The sequence below is a fragment of the Diadema antillarum genome, unplaced genomic scaffold, assembly GCF_040938485.1.
Source record: "Diadema antillarum isolate AM-2024a unplaced genomic scaffold, OU_Dant_1.0 scf00000091, whole genome shotgun sequence".
NCBI classification, from domain to species: Eukaryota; Metazoa; Echinodermata; class Echinoidea; order Diadematoida; family Diadematidae; genus Diadema; species Diadema antillarum.
Window position 1 is genome coordinate 2,239,332 of NW_027270980.1, and position 16,956 is coordinate 2,256,287.

The window sequence follows — 16,956 nt, forward strand, 5'->3', positions numbered from 1 at the left end:
GTACACATAGTAAGAAACCTGATAGACTGTATAACAAGGTAACCATGGGTTTTAGGACCTCATTACAACAAGGTTCTCCTGTACTGGATTTCATGATATTCTGCTAGTCCATCAAGTTCTATCTCACTGCAATCCACTAATACTGCATCATAATTTATATGTCAAATGAACCTAATTGTATCATAAGGTAAAAGTTTGAATTGGTTTGTTGGTCATGTATACCGGTACATATACATATTGGGTATACTATACAGTTGTATATTAAAAGACACCTCTTTGATGTATGTTATGCACAATTAGGTTTGGCATATATGGAAGTTAATCCATTGCACATTTGCATAATTCATGTTAAAATTAGCATCATAAACATGATACATACTAATTTTGACAAACATCTAATGGTAAAAATTTTCCGCCATTATTAACATAAGAAAACACATGTTAATCCTAGCCATGTCATTGCACTACAACAATGGCAACAATTATTTCACTGATCAGTACTAAAGCTTCCTGTTCTGAAGGAAGGTTAAAAAAGTGGAAGAAAAAAGATCCAACCCTCAACCTACCATTTAGTGGATATTCAAATAACATCAATAATACTGTACATTTGTATTACAAATACATGTAATAGCACCCAATTGCCAACAGGCAGCTACTGCCTCACAGAATGTCAAACAAATACAGTACATTGTAGTGTCAAAATAATTATTTTTTTCCTTTTTTTTTTAATTGAAAGGGGGGGGGGGGGGGTACCAATACAATGTACAGTATATTTGTTGACTGTAACCCTCACTTCTTGTTGCTAATTTTGGCCAGAAACTTATGACTGCAAGCTTTTGCAGCAATCAGTTATCACACCATATCAAAACTTTGGAAGATGAGTTGCCATGCCGACGGCATTCTCCAGATGCTCTTCAATCAAGTAACAGTTTGTACATTGCAGCTCCCTCAGCCTGTTCTCTCCAGAGGGCATCAATGATGTGGATGTACCCTCACCGCATCATGGAGAGGAGTTGTTTGCTCTTGAGTTTTGATGCCATCTCTGCGTTGCGGAGGGCGATGCTCCTCAGCTTTGCCTGATTGAGGCGCTCCTTCAGCTCCGTCACCCTGGTGTTGTCGGAGGTGGTGATGACGACTTCATCCCGGTTGTTGGATGGGGGCTGGTTTTCCTTTCCAGTCACAAAGTGGACCTTCTTCTTGGCTTTCAGGTTGGTTGGATGAATGTCGTCGACGAAGTCTAAACACACAAATGGGAGACAGGCAGAAGGAAACGGATTAAGGTAATCTTTCCGCAGGACACCCTGCATTTTACCTGGCACAATTTCTTTTTTGTTTATACAGTGTATTGGCAATCACATGCAGGTCTCAATCACCTTGAAATAGTTCTGTAACCAAAGTTTTGGGGTTACACAAGGGAAGTACAGTAGACTCTAATACATGTAATAACAATCTGTTTGGGACCATAATTCAAAGTCACTTTGTCAAACCACATTTCGTTTTATGGTGAATCAAATCTTGAAAAATAATGAAATAAAAACATTTTGAACTATGGGAATGATCAGACACTTGTTATAATCTGAAATTGCCTTGTAAGTACTGTACTTGTACATTTACAGTATTCCTAAAAACAGAGTCCACTGTACCTATGTACATACCTGTACAAAGTATGCAGTTATGTACATGTACAGTTGTATGCTTTGGATAGCCTTTTTGAATTTATGAACAAAGAGTTGCAAGACACACACACACACACACACACACACAATGCAGAAAGAAGGCACAAAGTATCAAGTTGCAGTAAAGTACATGTGTATTGATGCAAGTCTACAGCAAAATTTATTGATAAAAGTAAGTAATCCTTCGGTAAGTGTTAATCATCCACTTTATGCAGAATCTGCACTTCTATTTTTTTTTGTGGGGAAAAAACCCCAACAACACACACACACACACACACACACCAAACTTTCTTCAATAGAAATTTGTGTGGGCTGTGCTGATGTAATCCAACTTACAATCTGTGGTTTGTTACATGTACCCTGACATGTACTTGTCAACCAATCACATTGCTATTTTGATTTGTGTGTGTGTACATGTATTGTATGTGCAATGTAATTGGTTTGAAATACACTGTACATGTTGTGTTTGATGTACAGTACCATACTTTGTGCATCATGCATCAGTAATAAATAAAACATGAAGTACACTGGGTAAAGGATTGGCACTTCACAATTACATGTACATTCCCAACATCACTCACAGAACAATTCACAATATTCCCTGCTTCTTTGACTCTCCTTACATAATCTCCTGTCAACATTTTGCTACAGTAGACTCCCGTTAAAACGAAGTCTCTTTCGATATATCGAAATAAACAATTAAAATACATAGAGTGGATTACGCTGCGGCCTGAATTTTTACTTAGTCGTAACCAGAATTTTGTAATAAATGTGTTCGTCATTACGGGAGTGCACCCGCATTTTGTAATGTAATTGCCGGCATTTCAGTAAGCTGACTACTGACAGGGATCCACACACCCACAAGAGTGCATTACAGGCAATCATATAATTTCTTCCACTTTCTCTTTTTAATCCATTTGAAGTACCCGGTACAAATAATTATATATTTAGTGCAATTGCAATGCTATGTGTACATGATATTGCCAAGAAAAAAAAGAAAGAAAACAAACACTGAACAAAATATACAATACTAGTATCGCTGTTTACAGATTACTGTAAAAGTGGAATTTTTCGCGCATTTCGCGCAACCAGAAACTAAAGCGAAAATAAAAGCACGCGAATATTTTTGCTTGCCATATGTTCCTGTATGTTTTGTCTTGATTCCGCGGAATTAAAAACACGCGAAACTCTTCTTACCCGGCCAAGCGCGAAAAATTAGTCACGCGAAAATATCCACTTTTACAGTAGACACAAATATAACTACACACGAGGCACATTTCAATTAATTCTTTCCCCTACATTCAAAATGCTGCGACTTAATACTAGAGTTGCTTGTGATGTATTACATCTATTGCTCACATGGGTAGAGTGTCTTTGGAAATCAGATTCTTTTGGATGTCAAATATTCTCATGCACAAAGAATGGGGAAAAGGAAGAAGCATTTCCCAGTACATGTATAATCATGCTGTCATTTCTTGATCTCCATGTATCCATATCAATATTCATATCAAGCAATGGTAATGTTAACTATACAACATGATTGCAAACCAGTGAATTACTAGTGCATCAAGTCATCACATCTGGTAAAACCCTGTAATAATAAGATATGCACTGAGTCATTCATTCAATGGCCCACATGACTATGAGTCCATCCATCCATCCATCCATCCATACAGTACTTTCAGTCCTATCTGACCAGACAGATGGCACTCCCCCTCCCCCCCCCAAAAAAAAAAAAAAAAACAGAGGAAAAGATATATGAATCTGTTTTAATTCAAGAGAAGGCTTCCTTTCAGTTGATCTTATGCATTGTACATGAGTAGAAACACTTGCCATCTCATCAGAGTCAAAATGTATTGAAGGGCCTCACGAACACAAGAGTTGACAAGGTCTTCCACACGGTTGAACACTAACCCTTTCTTTAAATGCAAACACTTTAATTTGCACTTTAAATGCAAAGATATTTCTCTCTCACACACACTTCCATGATACTAGTACCTAAAGGCTTAATTACATAAAACATTTTATATCATAATTTCGTGAGAAATTACGTCATATATGAGATCCCGCTAGTGCGCGCGCCACTCAATTTGTTAGTCACCGCCATCTTGCTTACACGCGAATTTCTGTGCTTGGAAAATTCGCTGTAATTACACTTGAAAATTCGAGTTTTCGTTCAAGTTAGATCGACGTTTTCTGGTTTTAACGATCATTCTTCAGCCGAACAGCAATGAAATTTATGTCTTCGACCAACGTTCCAAATGCATATCAACTGACTACTAGAAATAATCAATCTAAATTGTTACTTTGTGAGTCCTTTTGTGATCAGTCCATGAAGAAACAAAAGTTCTATGTGCCTTCGCACTTCCCTATTTTTAGAATGTCTGTCCTTGCTGTAAATTGTGTAAATTTTGTAAATGATAATAAATGGCCAAGTTGCCTTTGTTTGCTTCAAAAAATTGGGTGAGTAACTCAAAAGTAATAGACGTCTGTCACTTTAATGAATAAAAACTTTAGAACCACAGACACAGTGCTACAGCAGATACACGTACATGTATGTATAAAGGTACAATTCTACAACATCAATACAACTGTATTTTCTTTGTTTCTCTTACACACATACTGTATTGCCCTTGCAAAACACACCTACAACATACAAACATTTAAGCAGCACACTCGACATCAACAAGTAAACTTCATGCTGGAGTCAATGCTGTCCAGTCGTTAAAGTAACCGTCACAAAAGTATTACATGCAGATCTTCTGTTTCAGCAAGTCCATAATCACTGCAGAGCCGATATTGCTGCGAGCTTGACACCATAACATTCTTCGGGTACATATACTATGATGACACACTGACCCAACAGTGGGACCACGGAGTTACAGGTAGCTCCATAGTGGGACAACGGAGCTACAGGTAGCTCCATAGTGGGACAGTGGACATTCCATCTGGCACTGGTCTCTTCAGACCCTCATACTTCGTGGAGGAGGGCTTCAATTGGCAATCAATACGGGAGGCAGGGTTGCCTACCTGGCACATTCATTATGTACCTTGCACACACAAATGGAAACTCATTTTGCTGTTCGAGACTGGGCGAGATCCTACCTTTTTGGCTGCGCAGCTCAGTCACTCGGCTGGGCTTTGGATTCCTGCACTGCAATAGCTCCTCAGCCCTACACAGTCAAACGGGGTTGATAAACACAAGGCGTTAGTAAACATACAGACATGTACACAGAGGTATGGTACAATATGGTATCATGTATGCAGCATTGTCTTTCTGCGAGCAGTTTCATCTTTAGAAATCAGACTAAACTAGAAATATCACTTAAGGTGATTAATACCCCCGCCCCGTGACGACAGTCTTACCCAAGGAATAAGCTTTCCTTGATCTTCTGCCATTTAAATGCCGTTACCATGGCAACGCAGCTTCCGACACGTCCGAAAAATATGTCTTGCACATCTTCCCACCAAGACTATTGTGTGTGCCACATTTCATAAGCTTTTGTCAAAAACTGAGGAAGTAGTTCAATCCACAAGATCTTTCCTTGATCTTCCACCATTAATATGCCATTACCATGGCAACGCAGCTTCCGACACGTCCGAAAAATATGTCTTTCACATCTTCCCACCAAGATCAAGGTGTGTGCCACATTTCATAAGCTTTGGTCAAAAAACTGAGGAAGTAGTTAAATCCGCAAGATCTTTCCTTGATCTTCTGCCATTAATATGCCGTTACCATGGCAACATACTTTCGGGTACTGTCAAAAAATACGTCTTGCACATCTACAACCAAAGGCACACATCTGTACCAAGTTTCATGCAAATTGGGCAAAAACTGAGGAAGTAGTTTGCAACACAAAATTTTCCATCATTTTGGCTCATGATATGTGAGCTGTTACCATGGCAACATACTTTTTGTCACTGTCAAGAAATGTGTCATGCTGACCTATATCCTAAGACAAACATTCAATATGAATTCCATGAGAATTGGAAGAACACTGATGAAGCAGTTTTGCCATGAAGCATTTTGCCCTATATTTTACCAATAACATGCCGTTACCATGGCAACGCACTTTTTGCCACTGCGGAAATATGTGTCTTGCACATTAACATATTCAGATGAACATCTGTACCTAATTTCATAAAAATTGATCAAAAACTGTGGGAGGAGTTCGCGACGCAAGATTTGTACCCATTTTTGCCCATAATATGCCGTTACCATGGCAACGTACTTTTGGGTACTGTCAAAAAATACGTCTTGCACATCTACAACCCAAGGCACACATCTGTGCCAAGTTTTATGGGAATCGGTTGAAAACTGAGGAAGTAGTTCGCGACGCAAGGTTTGCAACGGACCGACCGCCCGACCGCCCGACCGCCCGACCGTCCGCTGATTCCTATATACCCCCTTCAAACTTCGTTTGGCGGGGGTATAAAAAGGCATCCAATAACAATTGAAATACAAGCACTGTATAATTAGTGAATGTCACCAAGAATCTTCAACCTTAGTTACTAATACAGAGCTTGGATTCCCTAAAATGGTTTAGCTTGAGGAGTGAATGGTATTGTAAAATAGTTTTGGTCTCCTCCAGTGGCTGCTTTCACCATCCAACACAAGGCAATGGTGCTTTTATGGCTGACAAAGCTTATTGTTTCATCCTCTTTCTAGACATGGCCAATGAACTTCCTTTGATCAGTGAACCCTGGACTGTTGTTCTTGGAGGCAGCCTTTAATCCTCTTTACCACCCCTCCTTTGTCCCCTGCCTATATTGTTCTGCGAAACCAGGATATGCTTGTTGCAGACCTTACAAGACACAATAAAAGCCATGGGAAACTTCAATGAACCCTGCACGCATTCACACTGTTGACTGGTAAGCATTTACTTTCAAAGGGTGAATGACCACATCCTGTCTCCGGAGAAGGAGATCCACATCCACATGCTTTGCTGAAAATCTGAAAAGCATTTTCACATTTGTTACCCAGACTTGTGAAAGCAATCACAAAGGTTACCAGTTCATTCAAAGACAACATTTCATCTCCATTCAGCTTGAGTAAAATTCTTGCTAGCTATCTATCAAAGTATTCAGAAGTGAGTTCTGAAACCCTCAGTCCTGTGGTCCCTTCCACTTGAGGCTTCATGACACTGCAGGCAAATGTTCTAGGCATCATAACAAGCTATTAGCAATAGTATTATAATATGCCAGTTACATAGGCAAATATTTCAGGCTGTACCGTTGCATGCATTGTCTTTTCTGGACTCTTTAAAAGTCCCTCACTATGATCATGCATGGGACATTCATCTTTGAACCTGACTACAAATGAAAAAGAAAAATTATGTAAAGCCCTGTCTCTATACTTCCATTCTTTGTGACTTTTCAATCAGAGAGGATTGATAAATGTTCTTTGTCAGGTTTGAATACTAACAAAGCATATGGGATGAGAGGGCACTCGTTAATGCAAACTGTGTTAGATACCTTGAAAGCTTTTCATTGGCTAGACGCTCCTTGACAGACACGCCCCTTTCCCGCAGGTCCAAGTCGCGCTCCCTCTCGTTCAGCTTCCTTTCCCGTTCGTCCATTTTCCGCTCTCTGGCGCGTAGGGCCTCCTCCTGTCTGCGGAGACTCTCCTCTCTCCTCCGTAGGGCATCCTGCTCTGGATTGGTCGGCGTTTCCGTGGTGACAGTTGGGGAAGCGGCACGGGGTGCGAGCCTTGGATGTGCTAGCAGCTCATCTATTGATGGCCGTAGAGTGGGCTGTTAAAGGGAAAACAGTGATTGTAGATCTCCATGATTTCAGTTAAAACAGGTATGAAAATACTGACAACATAATTCTCATATAGACTTAACACTATCTTTGTTTTTTTGTTTTTGTTTTTCAAAGTTTTATCTCATTTAAGTTCAGCATTCTTAACTACTATGCTTGAGGTTTTTTCATATGAATCAGTAGATTTATTTTCATACAGAATCAAATGTAAATTTGCCTTCAAAATGTGGTGAAAACATTTAAAAAGATAAACTTTTCTCTAAAAAATGAATAAAAATAGAAACAGGCAAGATTACAGCATTTCATAGTAAATGTGGTCTTCATATGTTATCCATATAATCAATTATGACACTTTGACCTTGTGTTAACACAACATGTGCTGCTAAAATCAACCTCCTCAAACAGATCTTTGCACAAATTCAAAGTGGCAATTTGGTGGTACCTTCACTCTTAGCATGCTGCTGACTATGTCATTTAGCTCATCTGAAAACTCTGCAGGTAGTCTTCTGAAGCGACCATCTTTGATCTTCACAGCGAGTGCTGCCTGATTGGCAGCAGTGAATGGAGGACTGGAAATGTAAACAGATGCACATAAAACTGAATATTTTTACAATGAACCATGAACAAAGCTTACTTCATTCAAAAAGTATGACTTAAATTGACTCCCTACCAACTGAAGAAAAGACTGTATGAAAAACATCATCACACATGACTACGAAACAATACATTCTCAAAATCTGCCACGTTTTACATTCATACCGTGCACATCTTTACATCTGTAACCACAAAAGTAGCTCATATTCATTGCAATGGAAAATCAGCTCAAAGGCAGATGTGTCTATATTCAGCCTAAATTATCTTGGCATGTCTACCAGAGAAAGACAAATGTATCCTGAAATATCTTCCATTACTTCTACATACAACATCCTGATATAAATAGTCTACAGCTGTACATTGTACCTAGGCAGTCTACTTCATTATTAAAGGCATTCCATTTTAGCCACCAACAAAATTATTTGATTATTTACAGCATCTACACTTTGAAGTCTTAGACCCATTACTACTATAGCATACATATTTGCTTCTGAAAGTGGAGGAACCAAAGTATTAAAGCAGTGATTCCACTGCTTACTGCAAAACATGTCAAAGTTATATCAGGAAGCAAAGTCAAATGCTATCCATAAAGAAAACATTTTGTTGACATTTACTGGTTGCACCAGCATAAACTGCCAACAAAGATGAAGCTCACTTTTGCATTCTTAGGCAACAATGCAGTAATTGCTGAAAATCTAAATTACCTCAGAGAGCTCAACTCGTAGATGAGACATCCTAGAGACCAAATGTCAGATTTATCATTGTAGGACAGTCTGTTCATTTGCTCCTGAAAAAAAAGAGAATAGGAGTAGAAACAATATCACATCTACATGTATTTAGAAGCATTAAACAAACAACTTAACTCATGCAGTTCTTTGCTTTTATTTAATGTAAATCATTACATGTCGTTCGTTAATCAAAATAACTCAGAATCCCCAAAATGCATATGTATGTATTTTCAAAGCATGTTTGAAGAACAAGCCCCCCCCCCAAAAAAAAAAAAAATAAATAAATAAATAAATAAAAAGAAACCCACAAACAAGCATCTGACAGTTGGCCTAAGCACAACACAACTTAGGGGTTGTTCACAATTATCAACATTTTCACAAGTGTACAAACCATACACTTTTCAAGACCCCCCTCCTCCCCCATTAACGTGTGCGAAGAAAAATGTTGATTTTTTTTGGCATTAATTTCACTGTGTTCAGTTCTTGCTTGGCCTGCCTTTTTTCAGTTTGTGTCGACATTTTTCGAAATTGGAAAGCATACGCCGGGTGTTGACCCCCTCCCTCCCAGCGTACAGTTTGTACGCTTGTGAAAATGTTGATAATTGTGAACGGCCCCTTACTGCCCTGCTTATTATCATGAAACACATACAATTTCTTAAAAGGTGCTACAGTTTGACAGCATTACTCAAGCGATTACATTGAGCTTAGTTATTAGTACTCTTCAGATTAAAGTCACTCAACTCATTGGGCATTGCTTGTTTCCCATATAGGTACATGCATGCTGCATTTTCTAAGTACACTAGTATGACGATGTGTATGCTGTCATCCCCGGATATAACAGGGTTATTTTTGGACATTCTTGAAGTTGAAATTGGAGAAATTCAGCATTACCAGTATTTGAAAGGAGAGAAGTGAATGCAGGAATTCTTCAAGGTTTTCTTGTGTAAACTTCGGAACATTAAATGAGCCCTTGTATCAAAAAGCAAATTCAATAATTAAAGAGAATTTAATGCATAGTTGCAGCAGTCACATTAAAGCCCTTTTAGCTCTAGGAAGAACACTAACCGGTGACATGTAGTATGGTGTCCCAACAAAGGTCTTGGCAAAGCTGTTGTCATGGTGAAGCACCCGTGCAAGTCCAAAGTCACCCAGTTTCACATTATGATTGGCATCAAGAAAGACGTTGGCTGGCTTCAGGTCGCGGTGCAAGATGGCACGACCTTTGCCCCTCCGATGGCACTCCTGCAGGGCAACTGTCAACTGCTGTAGGATCTTCCATATGAAGCTCTCTTCCAAAAGTTTCCTGTGCAGACATATGCCAATAAAATAAATTTATAATAAATAGGGTCTATACGAGTACAGTGAACATCAAATGCAGCACGACCTTCAAATCTGCTCTCCAAAATTAATTCAATTATATGTGATTACGGTAACTTCAATCCCGTCCACTCTCGTTGTACCCCAAGTTACAAATACTTCCAGCTATAGTCCCTCTATAGAGGACCCTTCGGAAGTAATGAACACAAGGTACAGATGATTTTTATCAGCAAATGATTTCTAAAAATTTTGGTGAAAGGTAACAAAATACAAAATATACTGCATTGATTCCAAATTTTTGTGTGTGTGTGTCATATAAATTGAACATTGCTTGATGATTTTCACAGATATACAGATTGTACAAACCATTTTGCACACACACAATAAAATAACTCTTGACAGTCTTACTTGAAGAATTTCTTTTCTAAGTTCATATCATCAGTTATGTGAGGCAAGGAGCTGTATTGCAGATGTGAATTGAGCAGCACATAGCAATTTATATTTGTTTGCATGGAAAAAAGGTTGGTTCAACTGAAAGTTGCATTCCAAAGAAACACATCTTGATACCTACATGCTGCAGCTTGATGAAAATTGCAATAGTGGAAATTGTAGTACTAGTACACTTGTTCTGATGTACCTATCTCTTTTGCACTTTGAAATCAGGCTGCCCAAGTCTCCGCCTTCACAGTATTCCATGATGATGTAGATGGTAGAGGTGGATCGGTCAACGATTCTGTCGTAGTAGCGGACGATGCGTTCATGTTTCAGCTCCCGGAGCAAGTTCACTTCAGATACCAGCATCTGCTTCTCCGCTTCACTCATGGAGCCATAGTCAATCTCCTTGGAAACAAGAATCTGTCAAAGTTTGAAAATGAGTAAAAGTTACTTGCACAACATATACAAGTACTGTATACAACTGACACTGTAAACTTGTACTTGTAGTACCTGAAGAAAGGTCAGTTGAAACAAAAAAAAAGGAAAAAGTGAAATACAACAAATTTAACATTCAAGAATAAAGAATATCAATCATCCCTTGTAAGTTACATTACTTACATAATTGGTCTACAGATTGAGAAGGGTTACTACACAAGTCACAAGCACACATAAACTCTACATACGATATGATTGTAGAACTACGTTCATGAATCATGCAGTGAGCTAGATCAAATGTCTAACCGTTTATAGAACCAGACCAGGGGCGGATCCAGGAATTCTGTAAAGGTGGGGGGGGGGGGGGGGGGGGGGCGCAACTAATATTTTTGGTGCCACTTCCGGGTTTCATTTCATTTTTTTTCTTTTTATTTCTTTTGTTTTTAACTAAAATTAAAGGGGGGCGTGCGCCGGTTGCGCCCCCCTCTGGATCCGCCACTGCAGACCTTGTGATAAAATAGCACAGAAAATAAACAAAAAGCACAGCTGGCACTAAGAGAGTTATACTCTCAATGAATAGTGTGCCTAAATCACCAATATCAATCATCAACCTCTTTCACACCCATCCATCTATCACGTCTATCTCCCGATCCATTAAGATCCTCAATGTCAACTGCCAAAGTCTTTCCATCTCCTGACGCAAATACATGATCCAGAAGTTGTCATTGGTACTGAATCATGGTTATCATCATCAGTCAATAATAATGAGGTATTCCCAACTGATCAGTATCATATCGAGAGAAGAGATAGACCTAGTGACCCTCATGGTGGAGTATTTATTACTACTAAGAGAGAACTTCTAGCTACAAGAGAAATTGAACTTGAAACAGATTGTGAAATTCTCTGGTGTAAATTAAATATGGCGGGATCTAAGACTCTACATATAGCTGCGTACTACAGGCCTCATGAAAATGACGAAGAGAGTCTTGCAGAGCTTCAACGATCCCTGTGTAAATTGAATCGCGATCATATGGTAGTCATAGGAGGTGATTTTAACCTACCTGGATGGGATTGGGAAACAAGATAGGTGAAAGCATGTCATCACCCAGCGCTTCATCATGCTTTTGGTTCTATGCTTGATGACCATGGGTTAACGCAGGTAGTTACGGAAACAACCAGGAAAGAAAACGTCCTTGATCTATTCCTAGTAAATAATCCAACGTTAGTCACTGATGTCTCAGTTGTACCAGGCATTTCAGATCATGATTGCCCAATTCTCACGATTGCTGGTTGTCCAACTCGCCAGAAGCTAGTAAGAAGGAAAATCAACATCTACAGCAAAGCGGATTGGGAGAAATTTGCTGATTTCATGCAAGGTGTAGGCAAGGAAATTGAAGATAAGCTTGACTTTTGCTCAGTGAATGAGGCTTGGGTTATGTTCAAGAATGGAATAGAGAAGGGAATGACAGAGTTTGTTCCACATAAGATGACATCCAAAAAGAATGACATACCTTGAATTTCAAACAAGATTATAAGGTTGATCAAAAGGAGAAATAGGTTGAACAAAAAAAGTCGGAACATGAAATTGAGAAACCACGGGGTAGTCCCTTTTCAATTGGAGGAAGAGTTGAAAGCAGTTAAGAAATCACTGCAACAGGAGCTAAGGAGGGCTTATTGGAATTATGTGGAATCTCTTTTTTCTATCGATGAAGATACCACAGAATTTGAGAGTATGAAGAGATTTTGGGGCTTCATCAAACACAACAGAACTGATAATACAGGAATAAGAGAACTGAAAAGTGATGGTATTACGATCACTGATCCAATTGCAAAAGCTGAAGCATTGAACCAACAGTTCGAAAGTGTTTTCACCAAGGAAACTCCCATACCGAATGACTTACTACCGGAAACCTCAGACTTTGAAGAAATGGAGGATATTTTGTTTACATCAAAGGGTATAGAGAAGTTGCTTTGTGGTTTGAAGACATGTAAGGCCCCTGGACAGGATGGTATAACTCCACGAGTCTTGAAGCAGCTGGCAAAAATTCTGGCTCCAATTCTTTGCAATATATTCCGGTTGTCATATGAATTAAGTGAAATACCAAATGATTGGCGTGAAGCAAATGTTGTACCAGTCTACAAGAAAGGCAATCGATCTACTCCTGTAAACTACCGCCCCATTTCGCTGACATGTATTTGCTGTAAACTAATGGAGCACGTTTTAGCCAGCAAAATTATGAAGCACGGGGACGAAAATAACATCATTTTTCCCCTGCAATATGGCTTCCGTAAGAACATGTCATGTGAACAACAATTACTTGGTTTCACAAGCGATTTACATAGGAATTTGGATGCAGGACGTCAAACGGATGTTATAGTCATGGATTTTTCAAAAGCTTTTGACAAGGTTGGACATGAGCGGCTTTTACGTAAACTGGACTACTACGGTATCAGGGGGAAAAATCTGAAATGGATTCAAAGTTTTCTCAATGGAAGAAGTCAGAGGGTTGTTTTGGATGGTATTAAATCTTCTTCAGTAGCGGTAGGATCTGGAGTGCCTCAGGGGTCGGTTCTTGGGCCTTGCCTCTTTCTACTTTACATCAATGACTTGCCTGATGGTCTCGCGTCAAAGGTTCGCCTTTTTGCCGATGATGCAATTTCTTACATAACCATCGACAATCAACATCATACGCAAAATCTTCAAGAGGACCTAAACAAAATTGGTGACTGGGCGAAAAAATGGATGATGGATTTGAACACAGATAAGTGTAAGGTTTTGACAATATCCAGGAAAAGAAGTAAGGTGCAACACGTGTATCATCTAAATAACGCCCCTCTTGAATCTGTTGAATCCGTGAAGTACTTGGGTGTAACCATCACTTCTGATTTGAAGTGGACCCAACACATCAACAATACCAGTTCGGGAAACCCACTCACAAGGGGGGCCCCTCCTTATAAGTAACCCGTCCCCCTTATAAGTAACCCCGTCCCCCTTATAAGTAACCCCCGGGGCACCCCTTATAAGGAGTCTCCACGCTTTTTTGCAATGCAACGCGAAAATGAAAGGACTGCGGCAATTCGCTTGATTATGTCCATAAAGCTTCACAAGTTTCCTAGTTACTCACGAAATTTGAGCAAAATCGGTTTGAGGCATCATATCTAAAATCATGGATTTAAATGCGATGTCAAACGACCCATGCGAATGCTGTAATGCGAGCGATTACTGGCGCGAGTGTCGCCAGGCGCAGCGGCGCGGCAATGCTTGAGTGTACTCAGTCGCCACGTCTGCACTCAAGCATTGCCGCGCCGCCGCGCCTGGCGACACTCGCGCCAGTAATCGCTCGCATTACAGCATTTGCATGGGTCGTTTGACATCGCATTTAAATCCATGATTTTAGATATGATGCCTCAAACCGATTTTGCTCAAATTTCGTGAGTAACTAGGAAACTTGTGAAGCTTTATGGACATAATCAAGCGAATTGCCGCAGTCCTTTCATTTTCGCGTTGCATTGCAAAAAAGCGTGGAGACTCCTTATAAGGGGTGCCCCGGGGGTTACTTATAAGGGGGACGGGGTTACTTATAAGGGGGACGGGTTACTTATAAGGAGGGGCCCCCCTTGTGAGTGGGTTTCCCGAACTGATACTGTCAATAAAGCCAATAACGTGCTTGCATTTCTAAAACGCAATCTTCGCATAAAATCTTCTGATGTTAAAGCCACCGCTTACAAAACGTTGGTTCGACCAATTGTTGAGTATGCTTCCACAGTTTGGGACCCATCTACCAAGAACCTAATCCACCAAGTGGAAATGGTCCAGAGAAGAGCTGCGCGATTCACTTAAAATCGCTACCATAACACCTCGAGTGTCACCAAAATGCTACAAGAACTTAATTGGACCACTCTGGAACAGCGCAGAGAAAATGACAGGCTAATTATGATGTACAAAATACACAATAATCTCACTCCTCTTTCAGCACAGGACTATATCATCAAACAGGCTACTCAGTTAACGAGAGCCTCGCAACCTCACTCCTATCAGGTACCATATTCGAGAACTGAATCGCATCGCCATTCGTTCTTCCCAAGAACTGTAAGGAACTGGAATTCCCTGTCGTCAGAAATTGTTTCAGCGCCATCTGTGGGATCATTTCGAAACCGTCTAACGGTGATGATCACAGTGGCTAGTATTTTCGTCAAATTTTCTATGTGCTTGTAAATATCTGTAAATAAATTGTATTATAATGTAAATAGCACCAGTCTGCAAGAATCTTCGGTCTATTGAAGGAGGCAGACTTAATCAGAAGAAGAAGAAGACATATCTCCCAGATAGATAGCCGTGCTTTTCACCAGCGCCAGCGGCCGCGGCCGAGCCGGCGAGCGCGAGCCATACTCTTCAAGCATTCGGTCCCCGTAGCGTGCGGGCGATTCTGTGGCTATGTGGCGGCTGGCAGCTGTTGTGGTCCGGCGTCGAAAGCTCAATAGCACTTCCTGTCATGGTGATAAAGCTTTCCACTTACCTTGCCGTCGAGTTTGCGGCGAACTTTCCGGCACTTCCCATAAGATCCACTCCCAATTGAGTACAGTATTTCATAGTCTTCTAATTTTGAAGGCATCTTGATGCAAACTCACTGCAATTTGCACAGATATGCGGATGTATAAATACCACGAATGTCAGCGTTCCAGCGTTGATACAAAGTGCATGTACTACACACAAGTACACATTTACACAGCTACTAGCTACGTACAGCATGCATGCAACACAGACTACGAGCGATGCGCTAGGCTTGCTTGCTTTCTCGGCTTCGAATCCAAATCAAGCGCTTTGAATGAGCTCGGGTACCGGAGTCCGTGATTGGCTGATATACAATGCTCTCTGCTTGGCTACCTGCGCGGTGTGCAAGTAATCACGTACCGTACGAAGAGAAGAAGATAGGAAAAGAGATCTCTCACAGAACTGGATCACTTTTTTTTTTTCTGAGGCACACGCTTTTGTACGGAGCCCCTAAGGGGACATGAAATGATTATTTTTTTTTTTTTTTATCTCGGGGCCCCGACTTATTATCTCGGGGCCCCGACTTATTATCACGGGGCCCCGACTTATTATCACGGGGCCCCGACTTATTATCTCGGGGCCCCGACTTATTATCACTTTTCCACGTATTGAACAATTGAGTTTGAGTTTGAGTTTATTTTATTTCACCACGGGTCACTCACTTCAGCCAATGGCTGTTCTTCTGTGAGTCCGTGAAGTAAAAAATCATACAATTACAAAATACAACATTTTATACATAGTATAGGAAACTTTTAAAAAAAGAAGAAAAAATTAAATACAAAAATCAAACAAACAGACACTCAAAAACATATCATAGGAAATCATGCATACTACATAAAGAAAATGAGAATGATACTGAAAAAAAACAAAGGAAAACGATTAATGCACAGTGCTACAGTTTATGCAAACAATTACTACGTATATAATTTATCCACCTTATGTTTAAATGTAAGAAAGGATACACTTTGCTTTACATCATCTGATAAATTATTCCATAATTTAGCGCCTCGATATGTTACACTACGTTTCTTAAAATTAGTTCTTGGGTGTGGTACATCTAGTTTCAATATTCCTTTTCTCAGTATGTAAGTAGTCTGCTTAAATAGAAATAAATTACATACAATTTGTGGCATAATCCTATTTACAATTTTATACATCACATACAATAACTGTTTATCACTTCTTTCAATAAATGTATCTATCTTTAACTTTGCATTTGTTTGTATCAAATCAAATAATGCTTCACTCGAAAATCTCCATTTTACATTCATAGAAACTCTCAATGCTCTATTCAATAATTTCTGAATTTTATCAATACGTATTTTCCCCGCGTTTCCCCAGATTATACTACAGTAATCAATCCTACTTTGAATAATAGTTTTATAGAAAATCAATGCCATTTGCTCTGTTATATAAGGTCGAATTCTTTTTAACAAATATAAAAGGGTTTGTAATT

The 16,956-nt window shown here is 39.7% G+C and overlaps 1 protein-coding gene across 1 annotated transcript; it reads right to left on the reverse strand.

The window, feature by feature from the left end:
• Nucleotides 1-253: 253 nt before the first annotated feature.
• On the reverse strand, nt 254-15,561 carry LOC139718194 (serine/threonine-protein kinase Nek2-like). The gene is made up of 8 exons (XM_071629674.1): nt 15,466-15,561; nt 10,716-10,933; nt 9,827-10,064; nt 8,738-8,820; nt 7,882-8,008; nt 7,152-7,429; nt 4,782-4,849; nt 254-1,237 (listed from the first exon to the last, which is right to left on the reverse strand). The coding sequence occupies exons 1-8, from the start codon at nt 15,559-15,561 to the stop codon at nt 993-995; spliced, it is 1,353 nt and encodes a 450-aa protein (XP_071485775.1). The 3' UTR covers nt 254-992.
• Nucleotides 15,562-16,956: the final 1,395 nt, after the last annotated feature.